General features: G+C 35.4%; 1 protein-coding gene across 1 annotated transcript in view; it reads right to left on the reverse strand.

Moving 5' to 3' along the window:
- The window catches only part of KCNH7 (potassium voltage-gated channel subfamily H member 7), a 441,344-nt gene that overhangs the window by 54,960 nt on the left and 363,037 nt on the right, over positions 1-23,347 (reverse strand). Inside the window, exon 7 of the mRNA XM_061200781.1 lies at positions 9,714-10,139. Within this exon, the coding sequence (XP_061056764.1) occupies positions 9,714-10,139 (426 nt within the window). The remainder of the gene's footprint in view (positions 1-9,713; positions 10,140-23,347) is intronic.

Raw genomic sequence — 23,347 nt, forward strand, 5'->3', positions numbered from 1 at the left:
GAGCTACATATTTTCCAAACGTGTTACTTTGATATCTGGAATTTCAAATGGAGGCTTTTGGACACTGGTCATTCAGCCCCCTATGGAAATTGCAGGGATTTTTAAAGACAAGAGCATCATCTAGATGCACTGACTACTCAGACTCTGGTAACAGAAATCACCCTGGTTCAGCGTAACTCCATTTCTACATTTCACAGCTTAAGTTTGCATGTTTATTTTTCCTCCTAGCTTTGTTATCTATTTACTTGTGTTGAGAAATCAGAAATATTTGAGGGTTATTATTATTTGATTTATTATCAAAACTGCCTTTCATTGGAACAATATTTCTGAACCTCAAAATAAATCACATATAATGACATTTCTATAGGTATTTGGTTAACGAAGAGAAATGCTTCAAAACAAATGAGCTGCTTTAATAACATATTGTGATAAAAAGTACTAATGACTCTTCTGGCTGCAAAGATGGTAGAGTAAAATGACGTTATGAAAAGAAAAGGAATCAAATCTGCTGTATATGCCACCTCCCTTCTTTTTGCCTTCCCCCCAAAGAAACCTCTGGTGTTTCTTCTAGAGTTACGTCAGAATGAGGTGAAACCTAGATGACAGTAAGTTAAGATAAATAAATATAATATATAATAACACACAAATGACCTCTTTTCTGGACCAAAAAAGTTTAAGAAATAAGGTACATGTTGAAGTCTCAAGCCAGCTGACACAAAATAACTGCAGAAGGAGGGGGAGACGGAAAGGAAAAGGGAGAGGGAGAGTGTACGGGTCGGGGGGTAGAGGTTACTTTCAGCTGCATCATAAGGATGAATGAATATTGACCTCAACAGTCAAAGCCATTCTCTTGTGATTTTGTAACATGTACCCAAGCATAACTACATATGCTAGTCTGACAATGTAACAAATGACTTGGGCTTTTTTCTGTTGTTATCAAGATGCTGCTAACATGCCTGGGCATTCTTCCTTAGCTACAGTTGTGTACAGCACATCTTGTAGATGACACTTAGGCTTGCAATAACTCTTTTATTCTTCTTCTTTAAATGTCTCTTTAAAGATTTAAGGCATTTTGCCCCAGATTACACAATAGAGAGAAGTGATTGCACCAAAATCTCAGAAAAAGTAGACTAAAAAATGATACATCTCCTCTTTCAGATTTGTTAGAGACTGTTAGTCTCCATAGTTTAGTTCAACGAGCTACTATCTTTGTATTATCTGCAAGTCAAAAATGGGACCAACAACTACCTTATAATTGTAGTTGTTGGCTGATTAGAATATTTTCAGAATGCATGGTTATCTCACAGTATATCTAATTTCGTGTAATATCCAGACATATGAAAATCGACCTTCGTTTTTTTTTCATTTTTTGAAAATAGAAATAAAACTATCCTTAAACTAATGACAACAACTTTTAAATTGTAGAGGTAAAGAAGTTTCTCTTAGGTGGTATTTCTTGAACTTTTCACTGGTAGACAAATATTGTCTTTATTGATACTTTTGGTAGAGATTGAAAAGGCATAAAAGCTCAGTGGAGGTAAGTGTAACCATTATTATGAAAGATAAAGACATCATGATAATAAATAAGATCTAGAAAACAGTTAACTATTTTACAGTAGATTGAAACAAGGTCAATTGTTTTCCAGTCCTGCCCATGAATATATAGCAAAGGAGATAATAATAAACTCTAATAAGTCAACTTTCCACCTCATTAGTGCCCATGCCATCTCAAAATTCAACTCCTTCACTGTGATTGAATGACATTTCAAACTCTTTTTGCCTGAATGCCACAGTAAAGAAGGCCTACTTAAGACTTTCATTTTGTCAGAATTTTCAAAAAATGTAAAATGATTCTTCCTCTGGAAATTTAATTATTCAAATTTCTGAGTAGCTGATGAATATCATCGAATTTCAATTTTTAAAAAATGTACCCACATCCATAGTTCATTAAAGCCCTAGGTACTTTTTTTTATACTGAGGTAAAAGTTAGTTTCCTTTATTAAGTATGACTTTCTTAACTGAACTTTATATTAAAAATATATACTCTAAACAACTACAATTTTGTCAGTATGTTAGATACTAGACCCAGACTCAAGAAAACTATGTGATTTTTTTTTTACTAGACAATTCATAATAGTTCAGGCATTCTCTCTTAATGTAAGTGGAATTCTTTTTGAAGAGCTGAAATTAGAATAGGTGATTTCTTATCAGTATTAGACAACTCTCTACTTAAGAATGTTTGGTTACAGTTAAACTGAGAAAGCATCATCAATAAGAGAAAATCTCATGCTCAAGAATTTTTCAAAATAATTTTGAAAAATAATTCTTTCTTTTTAGTAAGCATTTTCAAAAATCTTACATTTAAAATACTTTATTTCAGAGGTTTTCTCTCTAAAATCTTTGTCTATAGTAAGTGGATAGAATTATTCTTTTATAAATGAGGAAATATAAGTATGTGATCTTTGGTTTTGCCTACAGGTTGTTATGATGAATTGTCATCGAAACTTTCTACTTAATCCATCATTCTGTACTTTTTGTCAAGTAATATTTGGATACAAATGGGGAAAAGGGAACACTTAGTGAGTAATACATTTCATAACTCCACACTCATGTTTTATTTAGATTTCATTTCTATTCCCTCTAAGTTCTGGTACTTGTATTCATCATTAAATAAATTGCCCAATAAAACTCAATAATACTGAAACTAGTTTCTATTTGTTTTGTTCAGCTTGAGTCACACTATTTCAATATTTCTAAAACACATTCACTACTACAATCAAAGAGCTATATTTTGAGTGTGTAAAAAACCTTGTGGGGGGGACACGTAGCTTAGTCTTTCTTAATCCGTAGCAAACCTCACAAATTCCTCCACAAATGGGTTTTTAAAAAGAAGATTTTAGGGACTTCCCTGGTGGTCCAGTGGTTAAGAATCCACCTTCCAACGCAGGGACGTGGGTTCGATCCCTGGTAGGGGAACTAAGATCTCACATGCCACGGGGCAACTAAGCCCACGTGCCACAACTACTGAGCCTGCGAGCTCTAGAGCCCAAGCGCCACAACAAAAAGATCCTGCATGCCGCGACAAAGACCTAAGGCCTGATGCAGCCAAATAAATAAATAAATAAATATTAAAAAAAATAATAAATAAAAAGATTTTACAACCTCCATTATTTAATAGCTTTAACTGTCGAGACATTTTTATTTTTATTTTGTTTTGTAATTAACATTCTATTTTGCTGCAATTTGACCTCACTTTCTCTTTAGTTGTAGTAATATGGAAAACTAGTTATCAAATGATTCCAAATAGTATTAGGCAAATGTTACAGTAAATAAACAATTATGAATGTTACGTTATGTTTTTAAAATTGGAATTTGACTTGTTCTGGAAACATGTAACCAAAAATTGTATCTTATGCCATCTTTAGCAAATTTTATCAGTGGATCACATGTAAATAATGGATAAGTGATGAACTTAATGCAAAATTTTTTGATGGAATACACTTATATTTCCTTAGCTCAAAAATTATTCCATTGTGGATCCTGTGTGTCTTACCTGTCATGGCACAGATTTTTGGAGACATGACCAGTAGCCTCAAATACAAGCCAATGGAAACTTCTGCCTTAATTCCCAAGAACTATCTAATAAGAGACTTTATGTGTAGACACATATATGCATGCAGGTCTTCAAAATGTTCTTTGTCATTTAATTTTGAACATGAGTATGTCTAATGTTTTAGAAATTTCATTTCCAACAAACTAATGACAACTATTGTAGAGATCAGGTTTGGAAAGAATGCTGACAAGATGATCAGAGTTTCTATACAGAGGCCTGCTACATTTTTCCTTGTATCCATTCCATGATTCATCTATCAGACTAATGAAGCAAACATATCAATGTGAGCTAAAACTCCTCTTTTCTATTAGAACTTTCTGTCAAAGGCCTTGCCTGCATTCAGAATTCATGAAAAATAACAGTGAAGTGTGAAAGGAGAGAGGTCAACAAAGCAAGTAATTAATCAAAAGAATACTACTAATTTTCAGGGGAGGAAGAGTTTAATGAAGCATGTAACTAAACAGGAAGCTCTAGATTCTAACTACTAATATCTCTGAAAGTAAAATTTGCCACAGAGAAGCAAACTGTGGAAAAATTTGAGGCAGATAATGAAAAGTTGACTTTCTGGAGACTGAACCAATAATATTGTTCCTTTGCATCAATGATATTGAGGTAATTTGCAATGGATGGCATGATGTTTGATGATGTAAAAATTAAGAAATAGAGAATCTTTTCCTTGGTCTGTCCAGATGGCATTAGCATCAGGAAGATATTAGTATTAATGACATAGGCAAGCCCAGTTACTGCCACTATTCATTTTCAATGACAACAGGTCTTGTGTTATTTGTATACTATATGGTATACAGCACAGCTGTATCAGTAAACATTTGTAGTTATCACAGTCACAGTGTTTCTAGGTATCTAAATATTAATATATGCATATAAACATATCTATCTGTATAAATGCATGTATACACATATATATCAATACATTTATAAGCACACACATATCCATGCAACCCTTTATTAAAATGCAAATATAAAGAAAACTAACAATATCCCATTTAATATTGAATTTATTGTTTAAATATGGACTTTCTCATTATCAGTAGGTACAAGCATCTGATAACTTCATTATATCTTTTTATGCAGACATGCCTGAAGCATTTACATATTCTACTAGGTATTTTATTATGAACATTTCTTTTGTTTTTCCTTTATATTAAGGGTGAGCATTATATATTTGTGAAATTATGTATGTAAGAAAGCTATATTATCTATGACTTTTATTTAACAATAGTAGAAAGGGGCATTATAAAATATTTGTTATGTTAGTTCTGATAGGGCTGGAAACCAACGCTTTATAGCTCCATGCCTCTAATGGGCATGACCTTTCTACCCTTTCTACCTGGAAAACTTCCACTGGTAATCAGAAACTTCCCCTTCCATGCTCACATGTCCCCTTGAATATAGTACTATTCAAGCTGTTATCAGATAGTACTCTATCTGCTCATCCGCTGCTCTCCCAGTCTAGGATGCAAGCTCTCAGGCAGTGGGGTCCTCGTCTCATTCTTTTCTATAAACTCAGAGTCTAGTACATTGGCACTTACGAGTTTCCCAATAAATGCTAATTGAATGAATGAACCTACTTGAGAAGGCAGTTACCATAACCTTTTCTGGAAATGGCAAAATGAATTAGGTCAATTCTTGTTAAAATTTATTGAAAATTTACTTGAAACTCTAATCAGTAAAGCAGATAAAATCAAGCTACTCTTTGTATAGTGGAGATGGATGGTTCTGAGTCTTATCAGCCTGTCTTTGAGGGCCTGTCAACCTTTGAGGGCCTCTGAGACTCTCGGGCACCTCCATGAAACCCCAGTTTGAAAAACCCTGGACTAGATTACCCCTCATCAGAGTGACCTCTAGCTTAATGATTTTAGAATTTGTCACTTAATTTGGGGGCCAAAATCCAAAGAGGTTTTTTTTTTTCATAGTCATATGATGAAACTTCCCAAATTAGTCCATTTGAATGTAAGATCTCTTTTCTCTGGAAGCATTTCTTTTCTTTTTTTCTCAGAAACAAAAATGAATGCTGAATATTTTTTATACTCTTGTAATATGGTATATTATACACTTTTGGGGAAATTTTATTCTGAAATATCATTACATCCTGAAAATCCTGATTATAGTTATATAATATGGTTTGTATATAAAAGGGGTATCTTCATTGTCACTCTTGAAAAATGTATGAAGTACTCCAATCCATCACTGGTCTTTTTACCCTTCATAGTTGATTCTTTTTTTTTGTTGTTGTTATCCATGGGTACTTTTTTATTAGAGAAGAAATTAACCATTCACACTAGAGGCTACAGAAGGAAATTAGCTTAATTTTGCAGTTCTAGAACAACCTTCACAATAAGGGATTCTGAAGTTTTCACAGAGTGAGGGGGGAAAAAGGAGAGAGAGAAAATCATTTAGAACAGTGTTTCCCAAGTTTGGCTACTTTCACAGACATATTCTTGGGGGAGGGGGATACAAGTTTTCTATGATAACATGTAAAATTTTATGTTTTACTTTTGTTTATAATCTAAACAAATTAATACACACTTGCTAAGGATCCCTGGACAACCATCTTACATAACAGAGTGTTGCTACGTGATCGCAGCATCTGCTCTTGTACCTCTGATCCCTGTGGCACCAAGTGAGGACGTCACTTGTCGTGTGACGTCTCTCAAATTGGGTGCTCAGACCCTTCGCGGAATTGAACATTTCCTGTGAGATCTGTGAGTTGTCAAGTTTCAGAACACTGTTAAAGTAGGATGGGATGGGGTCGGGATGGTGGCTAGGGAGACACCCTTTGACAATACACATTCAAAATACCTATTGATTTCATAATGCAAATTGTATAAAGTTAAACTCAACAAAATAAGTTTCAGACAGTAGCAGAGAACCAACTATAGATTCATCCTAGGGCGCCTGTGATACACTTGGTTGAGAAACACTGATGGAGAGGTAGAAGAGTCCCAGCACATGGAGAACAGTTGGTAAGAAATGTGTGCCAAAGAGAAGGAACATCTTTTGGGTCAGTGAGTGAATCCTAAGCCATAACTTGTCATGGTCTTTTGGAGCCCTAAGGGCCAATCCACAAGAAACCCAAGACATCCATCAAACTTCTCAGACCTGTCATTTTGGGCAGGTTGGTCCACTTTTAATACTGAGTCAAAGGAAGAAAAAGCTGTTTTTGCCCCCCAACCTGCCCCCCCCCACCTTTATCTGGGTTAACATATTTCAGAATTTTAAGTAAACAGTTGCTGTAGTTGGGTAAAGGTAGCCCCAGGTCCATCCACCAGGAAGTTTTATAGCTGATTCTTTATGCTCCTTCCAGACCCACCCCTCCACTTGCTATCCTTGATGCAGACCTACTTCCCCCTACCACATACCCCAAATTCCTGTGCTTTGCAAGACAATAACTGTCCTCAAAACATTTCCTTTCTGTCTCTTTCTTCAGGATTCCTAGCTGCAACTAGCTAATCTAATAACTACTATACGATAATGTCTATCAATAAATCTCAATAAATCTGCTCAGTAAATCTTTGTTGAATAATTTAGATATTTATGGATTAATGTGGTAACATGTACGTTTTTAAAGGAAGACTTCATTAAGAAACAGGGACTTTAATCCAAAGGGATGGGAAGGAGAAAAGAAGTAACCTTTGGTAAGCAAGTACTACCTACCTGCTACTGGTCTAGTCTCTTCATATATGCTGCTTTATTTTTAGAAACCACAAGAACCTATCTCTCACCATTTTACAGAAAAGAAATAAAGTCCTAAATGAATTAAATATCTTGCTTAAATACAGCAAGTAAGAGGCACAAAGGCGAATCAAACCCAGGTGTGTCTGACTCCAAAGCCAGGATCCTTCCCATATCATATCACATTTCAAAAGAGAGAGGAGTAGCTTTGGAAACAGGGAGGAATCTGGGAAATTATACATATCAGAGTGAAGAACTGGAATTGCTTTACTTGAGGCAAACTTCATCTTTTCCTTTATGCTACATGAGAAAGGTGATCCAGACACCATTTTTCCCCAAGACTATTTCATCCTATATTAATGTGAATCACATAAATTTTCTCTTGTTTCAGCTCACTTGAAGTTCTGTCTGAAACAGTGATTACTTGAATTACATATTTTAATAAACTTTTATTTTCAAGTGATGATATAGTAACTGAAATTAAACTGATCAAGTGCTGCATCTTAGAATAATTAGCATATTCTAATACTCACTTGTTTGATTGCTATTGATTAAATATCATTGGTAAATCAACTTCCCCTAACAATCTTGTTTGCCTATTTATTGTTTACCTATTTTTCATTTCACTAAGCTGAAATTTAATTTGCTGTTGGTGTATATATTTGAAAATTTGAAAGTGAGGTTTTACTCTATTTATCAATAAGAACTTATTTGGTGTAATTACATGGATTCACACATTGTAAGAAACTCATAAAGATAAATATTGATAAAGAAGTATTTCACTTTCTTGCCTTTTAATTAAAAACCAAAGTTAGGAATATCTAACATTAAGAGTTCAACTAGTTTAACAGCAGCTGACTTTTTTTGAGTATTTTGCTAGAGTTTTACATATATTATCTCATTAGAGTCTCAAATTAAGAAAAACACTTAAGCAGGGAAAGTAATATTATCATCCTTATAGATGCGGAAAGTCAAGTTTGAGACTTTGTCTAAGGTTTGTAGAATCCAGGAAGAATATATTGTTCCATTACCCTGCTCTTAATTCATCCACCGTTTGATGGGCATGTTCTGTGGGAGAGAATTTACTTCTAAACCTATTGTTTCCCTTGGCTGAGGAGGATTCTCTTGTCCTCAAGTGCTAATTGGTCAGGGAGCAACCATCTGCAGAGGGCATTTATGATATTTGATCTCCTCTTAAAAAAAAAAACAAAACGATGGTGAGGCACTGACTGACTGATTCTTAGGTAGAAAAGGACGCTGAATTTTAGTTCTTTTTTTTTTTTTGGCCACACTGCGTGGTTTGTGGGATCTCAGTTCCTGACCAAGGATTGAACCCAGGACCAGGGCAGTGAAAGCACAGAGTCCTAACCACTGGACCACCAGGGAATTCCTGACCCTGAATTTTAAAAATTCAACACACCCAGGTTATCTTTCTCAATCTAATCCCTTAGATCTACTTTCACACCTTCTGTAAAACTTTGTTATAGAATCCAGGAAATTTATTTACAAAAAATTAGTGCAATAAATTGGAGGAGATTTTAGGAGAACGTAACTTGTTTTAGATCAAAGAACCCTTTGAGAAGAATCTGATTAAAAATATGGACTTTCTATCCAGAAAATGCACATCCACTTGTCAGATTTCCTTAAAATTTCCAACTTTAGGGGACTTTCCTGGTGGTCCAGTGGTTAAGACTCTGCGCTCCCAATACAGGGGGCCCAGGTTCAATCCCTGGTCAGGGAACTAAATCCCACATGCTGCGACTTAGAGTTCACATGCCACAACTAAGATCCCGTGTGTGGCAACGAAGATCCCTCATGCTGCAACTAAGACCCGGCACAGCCAAATAAATAAGCAAATATTTAAAATAAAAAATAATAGGGTGAAATAATATTTTTAAGAAATTTCCAACTTTACAAGATAGTGGGGACACAAGAAGTATTTTCCAACCTAGGTATTATTTAAGAGAGTTTTGAATAAAACATTTCAGAAGATGCCCCTTATACATAATTTGAACATAAAACAAGTCCCTGCTCTTGCCAACCACAATTATGAGTTAAGAAAGAAAGAGGCATTTCATCTTTGACAGTTTTATATCCATAAAGTTAATATGTAGAAATTATACATTCTGGGAATGTGCTATGTGCTATGAAACACTTGTCTCAAAGTTTAATTTGTTGTTTAAAAGATAAATAGTCTTTACTATTTCTTAGTAAAAATAGAAAGAATTGTGAATTATTTGCAATGGCAAAAATGTTCCACTTCATTTTATAGCATTTCCAATTGAAAATAAATTTTATCTGTGTGATATAGAAAGTTTGTAAAGCAACCGCTTTTTTTGCAGTTAAAACAGCTTCACTCTTAATAACTTCAATCTTTCAGAAAATAAGATTCTTAAGCAGCTCTTACCTCATCAGAACCAGATCCAAAAATCAGCAAGTCAAAAGGAATTGCTGCTACCATGTCAATCAGGAACCAGCCTTTGAAGTAGTGTATTGCTATTTTGGCTGGATCACTTACCACTTCTTCATTTTGATTTACATATGTTGTTCTGAAGTTTATTAGAATATCTATGATAAACATAATATCCACAATCAAGTCTACCACATTCAAAGGGCTACAGGAATAGCCACATTCTCGTCTTTTCTGTTCTTCTCTGTCATTGAGGAGAAAGGCTGCAGAGTAGGGAGTGAATATAGCAGTGTATATGACCAACAGCAGAATAAGCCAATCCCAGACGGCCTTGAAAGGACTGTAGTGCAATATTGTAAACTTGTTGATGCGTGGTGTCTGCAGTTTATATTCTGGTAGGACGTCTGCTCCTAAAGAGAGAACCTGAATACAGAAAAGAGAATCATACACTACATAAAAATGTGATTATTTAATCTCCAAATCTATAAAAATATTAAGGTAATTATACAGCAAAATCTTCTAGAAAAAATCATGGAATTGTGAAGTATGTACATTTAAAGGAACCCATATAAGCCCCTACCATCCAGTATGTTTGACCCCAGAAAACCTCATTGGTATTTCTTGATAAATATAATTTTCACTAAAAAATATTGAATATTGTCACTGAGATACTAAGGAATGGGTTACTGGTTCCTTTGGAACATACTACTACTCAGAAATAAAAATACATAGCAGTTTTTAGAAAATCATAAAATCAGTTTAATACATGAAAAATTGTTTTCAAACCTAAGAAAGGATTGGCTGTAATGATTAGAAACAGTCTACTTGGATCCATGGTCATATTTAATTTATAATTAAACTTTGATAAATTAAACTCAACTCATTCAAATCTTTAATTAAAATTTCCCACCTGCAAATCTGTTTTTAACATTAGAAAACAAGGGACATGGGATTAAAATAAACACAAAGGAGTCTTTTTCCTAAAAGGTTGAAGGAGTATTTTATATTCTGGGACAAATATACTTTCACCTGAACTCCTTCATCACATTTAAAGAACCATGTGGAAAGAATGGTGCAAGGAGATATTCAGAATATTGATCTGGAGAGGCTGCAAGATTCTTAGCCACCAAGGGGTACTTAAACTCTAAGATTTATTCTACTTAATAAAGCATTGGGTAGACTAAAATAATTCACCTTTTAGAGTCTTAGTTTATCTGAAAAAATAAGAGCTAAACTTGAATTGTGACACTACCCAGTAGAAAATTTCCATGTAGATTTTAACTTGATTATAATAATAAATTATCACAGCAAATTTCAATTTTAAGTCTCATTTTCATTGTCATACACCATACATTTTTTCACATGTGAGTTACCGTTTTTATCTTAAAAAGAACTTGAGAAGTTAAATAACCCCAAATGAAGTAAAACATGACTTTTAAATATAACCTTAGTTCAGTTAAAATAGACCAAGCTGTTTTTAGATAACAGCTAAACTGATTTAACTAGCTTTGAAAAAAATAATAAAGAATTGAGAGTAAAGCCCAGAGTAAATTTGAACTACAATTATATGGTGGAAAAGGAATGTTATTTTAAGTTGTGAGAAATGACAGGAATTATTAGTCAAAGAGAACTCTGAAAAATAAGTGACGTCACTGTTTATGCAATACTAAAAATCCTTAGAATCCAAGATCTATATCTATATCTGTATCTATATCTATATCTAACTCCCAATATCCAAATAAGAATAATGTTTGGATAATCTATCAACTGATAAGTGCAGACGGATAGAACTCTATCCTGTTATGCTTAATATAGAAACCAATGTATGATATTTTGGTTTGCAAGGAATGGATCATCTTATAAGATGTCATTATGTAATGTTCCTTTCTCAAAAACCGGGGACTACTCAGTATGTAGAAAGTAAAATCCGAAACCTTATTTTGGCTCTCAAAGTCATCTAAAATATGGACCCGTTCTATCTTTCAGTTCCTTCTCCTATTCTCTATGCACTCAGTGTACTCTGGCAACATGACTAAATTTTTGAGATCTTCCCAAATCCCTGAAGTCACAGATTTCTCTCATTAAAAAAAAAGAGTATATAATCATCCAAAGAGAACAAAAAATTTTATTTCTAAATATGGGGATATTGTCTGAGCTTGCTTCCTGATTAAGTCTCATACTTCTGATACCTATCTCCCAGATGGGACTATTTGAATACTTGTTTTAGCAGAGTATAAGTTAGAATACATCCAGCACCTTGGAGTTACCCTTGAGAAGTAAAAACTGTGGGTGGAACTATTTCCATCCCACATATGCAAACATTCATTTAACAGTTAGAAGACTGTTGTGCTAAGAGTGGAGACTGAAAAACTGGGAAGACACTGCTCCTGAAATCACAGAGTTTATTGTCTATTGGTAGAGAGACGAGGAAGAAAATGAGAGCCTTGCTGAGGTTCACTCAGCTCCTGGGGTTGGTGGTAGCGCTGCGGGGTGTCATCATAGGGGACTTTTAGGGGAAGATGGCACTTGAACTGAGGCTTCGAGTAGGAAGTGGTAGGAGATGATGAAGTTGGAATGGGAAGGCCATTACAGGCAGAGGAAACAGAATGAACATAGCTGGGGATGCATAAAACAATGCGTTGTGTGTTCAGGAATTATAAGCTGCCTTATATTGCTGATGGATTAAATGCAAGGGAGTGGTGGTGAAGGATGGCAGCAAAAGACCTAATGTGACATGATAGGGATCTCAGGTTTTCTCCTTTAGGTTAGCGTTGCTCACGTTTGAATAAAATACAGACTCCTTTTGAAGGGAAAGATACTTAAGGCAGAACTCCAATGATGATTATATTATTCTTATTTATAGTGTTAGGTAAATATGCACAAAAATAAAACTAGGTTGAAACTTTTCAAGCTTACACCTCTTACTATGACTCTTGTGGGTTGAATTATGGACCCCAAAGATATGTTGAGGTCCTAATCCCTGTGAATGTGACCTTATTTGGAAATAGCACCTTTGTAGCTGTAATCAAATAAAAATGAGGTTCTAGTGGCTTGGGGTGGACCCTGATGCAATAACTGGAGTCCTTATAAAAAAAGGGAAATTTGGATACAGAGACACGAAGACACACAGGGAGACTGCCACAAAGACAAACAGGGAGAATGAAGGCAGATACAGATGCAAGCCAAGGAACACCAAGGATTGCTGGCAGCCCCCAGAACCTAGAAGAGAAGCATGAAACAAATTCTCCCCCGGAAACTCCAGAAGGAACCAACCTTGCCAATACCGTGACTTTGGACTCCTGGGCTCCAGAATTGTGAGAGAATAAGTTTTCATTGTTTTAAGCCACCCATTTTGTGATATTTTGTTACGGTAGCCCTAGTGAGCTAATACAAGGACAAATAATGAAAACAAATGATTTATAAAAATATTTACAAAACCAGTGAATTCATACTACCATCACTAATTCAATATTTGACATATCTGTAGGACAAAAATGGTTGAACTTTGGCTATTATGTGTGGTTTGATCTAATAGGTAAGATAATTTTCTCTCTTCTAACCTCAATGCTTTTTTTGCAAAAAGTATGTAGTCAAAATAGAATTACAAACTTCAAAGATTTTATTGCTGTATTAGGATAATCTAATCTAATCTTTAATGCAAATTATGCTCCTACTAGGCTTCGAAAGCCCATTTAAATGGTGCTACTTGATACTCTAAAAGCTTTTTATTTACTTGGAGTTGACTTTAACTTTGAGGCATTATTGAATTCTATATTAAGTAATTAATTAAATTATCTCTGGAACTGGGATCAGAAATGTAGTTCATTTGTTAAATTCCAATATACCTATCGATACTGAACCACTGAAATTTGGTACATACAACAATGGAGTGTGTTTTGACAATGCATTTTTAGTAACTGGTATGGTAACAATATGATATAGGTTCTTAAGCTTCTTCATGGCTATACCTGTGTTATATGATCACTCAATTCTGTCACAAATTTTATTAGCCAAATGACTTCAAAAACTTATTTATACAGCATGCTTTGGTATTATGAAGTCTCGTAAATCCACATGCCATCATAGGCACTGAAATCAGGTAGATGGCAGTACTCTGTTATTAAGTGATTATCTTATTGATTCAGAAGATTATTGTACTGTTTTAGGTTTTACCAAGAGAGACGAATTTTTAAGATTTTCCAGGAGCACTCATGGACATTTGGGACTATTCCTTTCTGTGGTTGTTGATTTGAGAATTGTTAAAGTTTACTAGGCAAGGAGGTTGAGGTGGCCAAGTTTAGTTGCAAATAAATGCATCTGGCAGTGGAATGGAGGAGAAAGCAACAAGGGGTAGGACCAGAGGCTTAGAGATCACTTAAGACTTTGGTACTAAGAAACATAGGTAAATGAGGAGAGATCAGGAAATCCTGTACTAGGAACCAGGTGGCAGAGACAGAGAGGAAGGACACATTTCAGAAATAAATTCATCTCCGGGTGTAAGAATGAGGAGTGGAGAAACATTGGTTTCTTTATGGTTCCAATAATGAGTCTTATTAGAGCCAATCATGGTAATTACAATCTTTGAAGGCTCAACCAGGTTTGGAATAAGGGAAAGAGCCCTAAATTTTAAATTTGAAGAGCTGGGTTTAAATTCTGGATACAATTTTTCTGGTAAATCATTGAATCTCTTTGGATCTTTTTCTTATCATCTGTGTGATGGGGACAGTAATCTTTGCTCAAATAACCTATCCATACAGAGCTACCTTATCACATCAGATACTTTCTATAAAAGTAGCCGATAAAATGGGAAATATTGACATAAAGTAATTTCATTATTTTTTAGTGTTCTTGAGTTACTTGTTTAAATCTTGAATCTAACGAACCAACTATAACCAAAACATATATGAACCAATTGGAGAAAGTTGAACACTGACTGGATGTTGATAATATTAAGGTATTGTTTCAGTTATCTTCTCCTTAGAATAAACTGAGCTAAGACATAGTGGCTTAAAACAATAGTTATTTTATTATTCATGATTATATGGATGAAAAGTTTAGGCAGGGCTTGGCTGGGCCATTCTTCTGTTCCACACAGTGTCAATTGGGGTCTCTCAGTCATAATTAGTTGGTGGCTGAGCTTGTGTGGAGAATCCAGGAAGGATTCTCTCACATGTCCAGTACCTTGGTGTGAACAGTTCGAAGGCATGGTTCACTCAAGATGCTGGAACAAATGGGTCTCTCTCTCTATAATGTAATATAATATAATATAATATAATATAATATAAAATAATATAATATAATATAATATAATATAATATAATGTAATATAATATAAATAATATAATAATTATATTTACATATATATGGTTTCTCCATATGGTCTTTCCTTTCCTTGGAGCTTCTCCATATGGTTTTTTTTTTAGCTAACAGGGTAGTAAGATGTCTTATGTGGATGTTTAGTACTCCCAAGAAAGAAGTAGAAATATCTAGTCCTCTTAAAGTTTTTGTTTTTAGCTAACAGGGTAGTAAGATGTCTTATGTGGATGTTTAGTACTCCCAAGAGAGAAGTAGAAATATCTAGTCCTCTTAAAGTCAAGGAGTAGAAGTAGTACAGCATTACTCCTGTCATATACTACTGGCCAAAACAGTCATAGCCTAGCATAGATTCAAAAAAGTAAAGAATTAGTCTTTACATTTTGATAGGGGAATGGCATGCGTGTGGAAAGAAGGAATTAACTGTGGCCATCTTGGAGACAAGCTATCACAGAAATTGTTGACGAGTATTGTTTTTAGATGTGATAATGATGTTGTGCTTACGTTTTAAAAATTGTCTTAACCTTTTAGGGATACATAATAAAATATTTGTGGATGAAATGCTATAATATTTGAGGTGGGCTCCAATAAAATCCAGAGTGAGGGAAGGGAAAGGTGAGAGAAAGTCTGGTTATATGCAGTGTTAGATGTATGTTGATTTTTATTGAAACTGGGTGATGGGTATATACTATTCTCTCTATTTTTATAATATGTTTAAATTGTTCAAAATAAAAACTTCTAAAAAAAGAATTATAGAATCTCAGTCAGAAAGGTCTAAGATATTGAGGATGGGTCTACACATATCACCACGGTGGCTTACTCCTGTCAGAATTGAGTTGGTTCCTTGTTAGGCAAGTTAGGATTCCTCTTTCTACAACAGAATGTTTACTTTGCTCTCTGCACATCTAATTCATATTATGTTTATCTCCATTCAGTCCACACAGACTGCACATAATCCCAACTTTGCCCAGACTTGAACTGTTTCTCCTTAAATTTGTGTCACATTGGTGGCTGGGACAAATCACGTTATAAGAAGATAATTGGATGTGCTAAGTCTGTAGATGTCCATTCCTCTGAGTATCTTTAGCCATATTGCTCATCAAGTTAGATTAAAATAAGCCACTTTTTAAGACCCATCAGGTTAGGCCTCTTATTAAAATACTTTTACTTCATTAGCATTTCATATTCAAGCGTTAAGCTTTCATTCTGGATTGATATAAGAAGCATGTTTTTGCATTCTTTCCTCATAAAGCTAAATGCAATGTTTATGTTGTTTAATGTCATTTTTGCAAATATTTGCATTATATATACATATTTATAATTCATTTCTAGAAAAAAATGGATCTCTCTTGAGAAATCAAAAGGTTTCATATCTTTTTTGTTTAAAAAATGACAATGAGTTATTTCATTACTTATAGTTACTTTTTTTAACCTTACAAAAAACTGTATGAGTTTAGAATTTCAGTACCATTATTTCTCTTTCCCTTTATATTGTTTTAATCATCTTATTTCCATTTTAATGTTCTAAATGCATATATCTTTTATAATGCCACCTCATACTTACTTTGGAATTGGATAAATGTATGAATCGTTAAGTCCCCAAAAAGTTAAAATTAATTATGACAGTGCCTGGGAGTCATTCTGTTGGAAACAAAATATTAGATAGGTAACTAATTGTTCTAAAAGATGTAAATAGGATTCTAAGGGGCCAATGATTGAAAAGAAAAAGTCTACTATACAGTCTATTACATTTTGCTGAGAGTCAGCTTCTCCCACGCATTTGAGTAATAACACACTTTAGAAAGATAAAACATGATTAATTGAACTATTATAAGGATTTTCTTTTAAGAGAGAAAGAAAAGCTGGGAAGAAACCTCACTGTATAAAAAAGGGGAACTCCATGATCTCCAGAAAGACACTTCTATTTTCTTTCCTCAAAACCACCAATTAAAGGTACAGTTTAATACAGCCTAAAATGTGGTTTTCTTTACCAAATACAGTTTTTCTCTTTGCTAGCACATTACTATTTGTTTAACCTCGAACAGTTAAGTGTTATATAAAACCAAAATCTTTATAGGAAACAGCACTATTTATTCAATGAAGATCTACTGTGAAAATTTTGTGCGAACACCAGGATTAATAACTACTCTTCTCTTTTGAAAAGTGCAATAGGGAACGATTAAGCCTTCTAAAAGATTATACAGTACTTTTGGCAGCTGTTAAACGCCATGCTGAGGTGTTGGTAGAGACTGCTCGTGTGTTATTTATCCTTTTCTTGGGACTTGCAGTTAACTAATAGGCTAGCTGTATTTTTATCTATCAAAAGAGTAGTCAGTAACAAAATGAATCAGATAGATTATATAGCATCAGAAAAGATTGAAACTCCCCTGGCTTTTAAGCATTTGATTTGAGAAATAAAGTAAAACCTGAGTAATTTTCATTGAAACAGGCAGCTCCACTGATGGTTACCTAGATATCTAAATTAAAAGATGAAAAATATTCACACAAATAAATCTGTAGCATAGGAAATATTTTTAAATAAATAAAATACTAAAATTAGGTAGTAGAATCACTGCAGCATTCTGTATTCAAATACTTTTCTAAGGCTTAAAGTAGACATTTAGTCATTTGTGTGTATGTGGGTATGTGTGCACACACGTGTGTGTATTTGTGTGTGAGTGTTGGATTGAGCCGTGAAGATTGTATGAATTTGTGAAAATAGGAGTCATCTAGCTAAATGTCAGGTTTAGTGTTTTGTTTTTGTATGTCCTGTGTATGTTAATATGAAAAATATCTGCTTCTCGGGCTTCCCTGGTGGCGCAGTGGTTGAGAATCCGCCTGCCAATGCAGGGGACACAGGTTTGATCCCTGGTCCGGGAAGATCCCACATGCCGTGGTGCAACTAAGCCAGTGCGCCACAACTACTGAGCCTGCGTGCTGCAACTACTAAAGCCCGTGCTCCACAACGAAAGAAGCCACGACTGTAAGACGCTGCTCACCGCAACTAAGAGTAGTCCCAGCTCGGTGCAACTAGAGAAAGCCCGCGTGCAGCAATGAAGACCCAACAGAGCCAAAAATAAATAAATAAAATAAATAAAGTTTAAAAAAAAAAAAAGAAAAATATCTGCTTCTCAAAATATGTGTGACTCTCAGAATATGAAAGAAATAGGTTAAATAATATCTTAAACATTTTTAATAGTCTTGTATTACTTCAAATATATGCATATTAAAAATGACAGTTTCTTCCAGAACCATAAACTCCTCTTAACTTCCACACCGATGGCCAGCTGGACAGTGGCCCTCGGTTCCGGCTCTGTATTCAAATAATTTTGAATCAGCCCCACCCCTGTGCCAGGCTGATCTGAGAAGCTTGGGGTATCACCTTGTTGCTGATACCAGATACTTTCTGGCCTAATGTTTGCTTTCTTGCCTGCCTCTTCTCTCCTCTTTCCTTTCTCATGGAAACTATACACATGCACTCTTCTCTCCATTTTCTTTATCTTTGTTTTTAAATGGTCATAATTTAAGAAAAAATGGAAATCAGGAGAAGGAGCACTTGGCACAGCAGTTCAAATGCACAGAGGAATGAGGAACCACCTTAAAGATCAGAGAGAGAAGTACAGGGTTTAGATAGGACAGCTTGAGATAAATGTGCCAGATACCAATTCAAGGAGGCGCCTGATAGATAGAAGGTCTGGGATTGGGCTCCTGAGGGGGTTGGAGACTGATATTTCATCCTGCAGAGGCAGTGGCTGAAGTTCTGGAAAGTAGACTCATTTGCCAGGAGGCTGTAAAGAAAGAGGGAATCCACTGGAAATAACTAAAATGTGGGATGGAGAAAAAAGGCAAGGGAATATTCCCGGCACTTAGCACTTTACCTGAATATACACAGCAAGCACTCAAAATAGTTGAATGGGCATATTTGTAGCTTAAGAAAAAGAGACAATGAAAGTGGCAAGAAAGAAGATTCACGAGAGAATGGATTATGATAGAAATAGCTGCTGTCACCAAAATTTGTTGTTCTGCATTCCATGGAGTAGAGTTGTTGCTAGAGTGTGTCTGTCCAGCCAAGAACACATTACTCAGCCTCATCTGCATCTAGCTATGGTCATGTGTCATGAATAGTTCTTCTTGGCCAAAGCCTTCAAGAAGCAGGTGTGTCATTCCCTATTCTCTCTTTTTCCTTCCATGGCATAAGTCAGATGCTTCCAAGGCTTCAGGTCCGTAAGTCCTATGGGATAGGGGAGCCCCCAGAGGTAGGAAACCTTGGTCACTGAATCACCAAGAGGAGGAAATTATTCATTGCACAGAAATACAGTTTCTGGTATTGCTTGAGCATGAAATATAATATTGGGATAAGCCTCAATGTTATGGGGGTTTATTAGTTCCAGTGCTAGCATTACCCTAACTAATACTTGGATGTTTAATAAGACAAAGTCCTCAAACAGGCAGGAGAGAAACATCAAGTCCACAGTGTATCCCATCTCTTCTCTCTGCTCTCCCTTGAGGTTTAGTTTAATGGAGTCACATCACCGGTGTTAACAACTTGTAAAAGACCAAGAGAGCCACATCTAAATCCAGCTAAATCACATGAACCAGCACATTCATTATTCTGGTGACTTTTTCAAGGGGGTGGTGAACAAGGGGTAAAAAACCACAAAGGAATAGATGTGTTCATGCACACTTGGCTCAGTCAGACTCTTTCTGCCCAGGTGTCCCCAAAATCACTATCACGGAAAGGAGGACAATGGGGAATGATGTGCTTTCTCCAACACCTCCTTCCTTAGGCGGGGGAAGGCCGAACTCACGGCTGCAGCTGCCACCACCGCTACCTGGGAAAGGAGCAGAGCTGCCCTCTTCAATGTCTTCTGTCAACCTATTTTGACCCTTGCTCTTTTTTCCTTGAAATATGGTGTATTTGATGACACTGGACTCCAGAGAGAGTTCCTGCTCACCTCATCAATGCTATCTCTTGGAGAAAGAGGAGAGTTAACCCTGAGTTACCAGGGCCAGTACTGAATTATGACATTCAATTCTCTCAACAGCTCTTTGAAATAAACATTATTATCTCCATTTTTTATAGACAAGGAAACTGACTCAAGAGAGGCTGAATAATTTATCTGAGGTCTCAGAGCCAACTATAGTATTATCAATCATAACATCCCTTAACTTTATTGAATGCCTATTATTTACTGAAGGCTTGATAGGCACTATCACATTTAAATATTACAGTTTTACATCAGAGGTGCTTGCTATGAGTTCAATTGTGTCCCCCCCCAAAAGATACGCTCTACTCCTAACCCCCAGTGCCTGTGAATGTGACCTTATTTGGAAGTAGGGTCTTTGCAGATGTAATCAAGGTAAGATGAGGTCATACTGGATTGAGGGGGGCTCTAATCCAATGTGACTGGTGTCCTTAGAAGAAGAGGAGAAGAGACACAGAGACAGACACAAAGGAAGAATGCCATGTGATGATGGAGACAGAGATTGGAAAGATGCATCTACAAGCCAAGGAACACCAAGATTTCCAGCAACAAAGGAGCTGACAGAAAGGCATGGAATAGATTTTCCCCTGAGCCTTCAAAGAGAGCTGTGGCTCTGCTAACACCTGGATTTGAGACTTTCAGCTTCCAGAACTGTAAGAGAATAAACATAGGTTGTTTTAAGCCACCTAGTTTGTGGTAACTTGTAGGATAACCCAGGAAATTAAGACGATGCTATTGTTTATTCCACTCTACAGATTCAAAAACTGAGGTTAGCGGCTAACTTCCCAAAGTTGTCTGGTTCCATAGGCTTGTGTTCTTATTTACAGCAGCATATCAGTATTCAATTCATTTTGTCTTGGAGACAAAGCCTGTGGTTCTTTTTTTTTTTTTAAACCATACATATGTTTCCAGAAGAAGAAATTATTTTGCAAGGGTATGTATATTTTCATAGTTGTCAAAATGCCTTTAATAAAATCCTAATCACCTTTGCCAAAATAGTGAATAAAGAGAATTATGTACAACCCCTTCTTGCCAAGAGCCTAAATGCCACTCGTTTGGACAAACACACGTGTGTAGGATACAGGAAGAACAAAATAGAAATGTTAGATGGCCATGATGGGCACCAAAAATAATAATAAAGACAATTTTAATTAGCAATCCATAATCTGTCAAATATTGCAGAATAAGCCAGACTCCTGACTGAGACAGCCCTGTTACATATTCCAGCTTGGCCATTTCAAAAAATCTCCCTGAGTATCAGATTTCTTAACAGCAAAATGAGGACAGCAATCGCTACCTCATAGGCATCTGTAAACTAAGTAAGACAACAAACATAAAGTTCTACATATAACTCCTGTTTCACTATAAACATCCAATAAGTGGGTATTACTATTATGATTTTAGGCATATTTAACTTGAACAGCTCAAAATTAAATGATAAATAACATTCAATGTCAATTATAATTATTGACTGAACCCAGTTCTCTGATGTGACCTTCCGAGCAAGTCAATTATGCAAAGATAGAGACAGCAGAAGACAGATGGTTAGGCCTCTTGGTTATGTGCGCTTGCTGGTAAGATAAAATTTCTTCTTTGTTTATGAACATCTGTTATGCTATATTGGCCTGTGGGCCATGCACAGAGTGGTAATTTAGAGAATCAACTATTTTTTGAAAGCCCTCAAACACTTTGAAAGGACCCAGTTTAAGCAAGCAATAGGAGATTTCCTCATAAAGCGTGTCGTGGAACTAGGGAACATTTAGTGACCTGCTTGGAATGCCTATCGTAAAGGAAACTGAACATCATCTGATGGGTGGTTGGAGAAAATTACTCTTGGGTATCTTCAGAGAGTATATGAATTTCTCTATTTTGCTGTAAGTAAGGGTACTTCTTTTAAATGAATTCAGTAAGTATTTGTGGAGTCCCTGTCAGTTTTAAATCTTGAGTGTACTTTCTAAGGATCCTGTAGAAATTATACATGCAACAAAATCAGTATAGCTGATCTCTGAGATTGCACAGTTCTCCTATCTCTCTTATCTCACACTGGTTGTTTACTCAGTTACACTATATCAATGTGGTTTCACTGTGTTTGCTGTATTATCTATGGGTTAAGGCTTAATATATTTTAAGGAAAAAAATCAGAAACAGACTCCATAAAAATTCCACGATAAAGTTCTCATCACAGGAGATTTTTTTTTCTTTTTATTGTATCTATATGAGATGATGGATGTTGACTGAACCTTTTGTGATAATCATTTCACAATATGTGTAAATTAAACCATCATGCTGTACATCTTAAACTTATATAGTCATGTATGTCGTAATCATTTCACAATATGTGTAAATTAAACCATCATGCTGTACATCTTAAACTTACATAGTCATGTATGTCAATTATTTTTCAATAAAATGAAAAAAATTCCAGGATGATGGGGAAATGTAAATGTGTATATATGTATATGAGCAATCACATGATTATCTAACACAGTGTATTATTCTGGGATATATAGGTGGGTTTTTGTGAACTTCCTGAAATTATTTTTTAAAAAATTTAAGAAGTATGGTGGTGTTTTTTTAAGGGAAAATGTGTTCATGTTCTTTTTTTGGATTCTCAAAGTCATCTAAGACCTACAATGGTTAAAAATCCTAACTTATGACATGAACTTCTATGGGTCTCTGAATTTCATAGAACCACAACACATGTATAATCATCAAGTGAGAGGAAATAATAGAGAAAGAGAGGCAAAAGAGTAAGAATAGGAAATGTTTAGAGAGAAAATGAAGCATAAATTAATGGAGGTGGCACTAGCAGGAAATGTGCTCAAAATTAGAGTGAACTCAAAGATGGCATCTTGACTGAAGCACAGGTGAGCTCTTTCTCCATTACTGACTCAGATATCTGTACTCAGATATTTCTGAGTACAGTTGGCCTTTGAACAATGCAGGGGTTAGGGGCATCAACCCTGCTCCCAGTTGAAAATCCATGTATAACTTATAGTTGACGCTCTGTATCCATGGTTCCTCTGTATCCAAGGTCCCAACCAACGGCAGATCGTGTAGTACTGTAGTATTTACTATTGAAAAAAATCTGTGAATAAGTGAACCCACACAGTTCAAACCCGTGTTGTCCAAGTGTCCAACTGTATCTAAAAGATGAACAGTCTACTAATTCTAAGGCCTGTGCTTTGCTTTTAAATAACTTGGGTTCAGAGATGGTTTCTCATTCCTGTTAACTTCCCAGATGAGAAATGCCTTCCTGTCAAGTTTGAGAATATCCAGTTACTAAGTAGCCTTAGCAACTGTGACCTTCCTACCAAATTTGCAGTTGACAAG

The sequence above is a fragment of the Eubalaena glacialis genome, chromosome 1 (assembly GCF_028564815.1).
Source record: "Eubalaena glacialis isolate mEubGla1 chromosome 1, mEubGla1.1.hap2.+ XY, whole genome shotgun sequence".
Taxonomy (NCBI): domain Eukaryota; kingdom Metazoa; phylum Chordata; class Mammalia; order Artiodactyla; family Balaenidae; genus Eubalaena; species Eubalaena glacialis.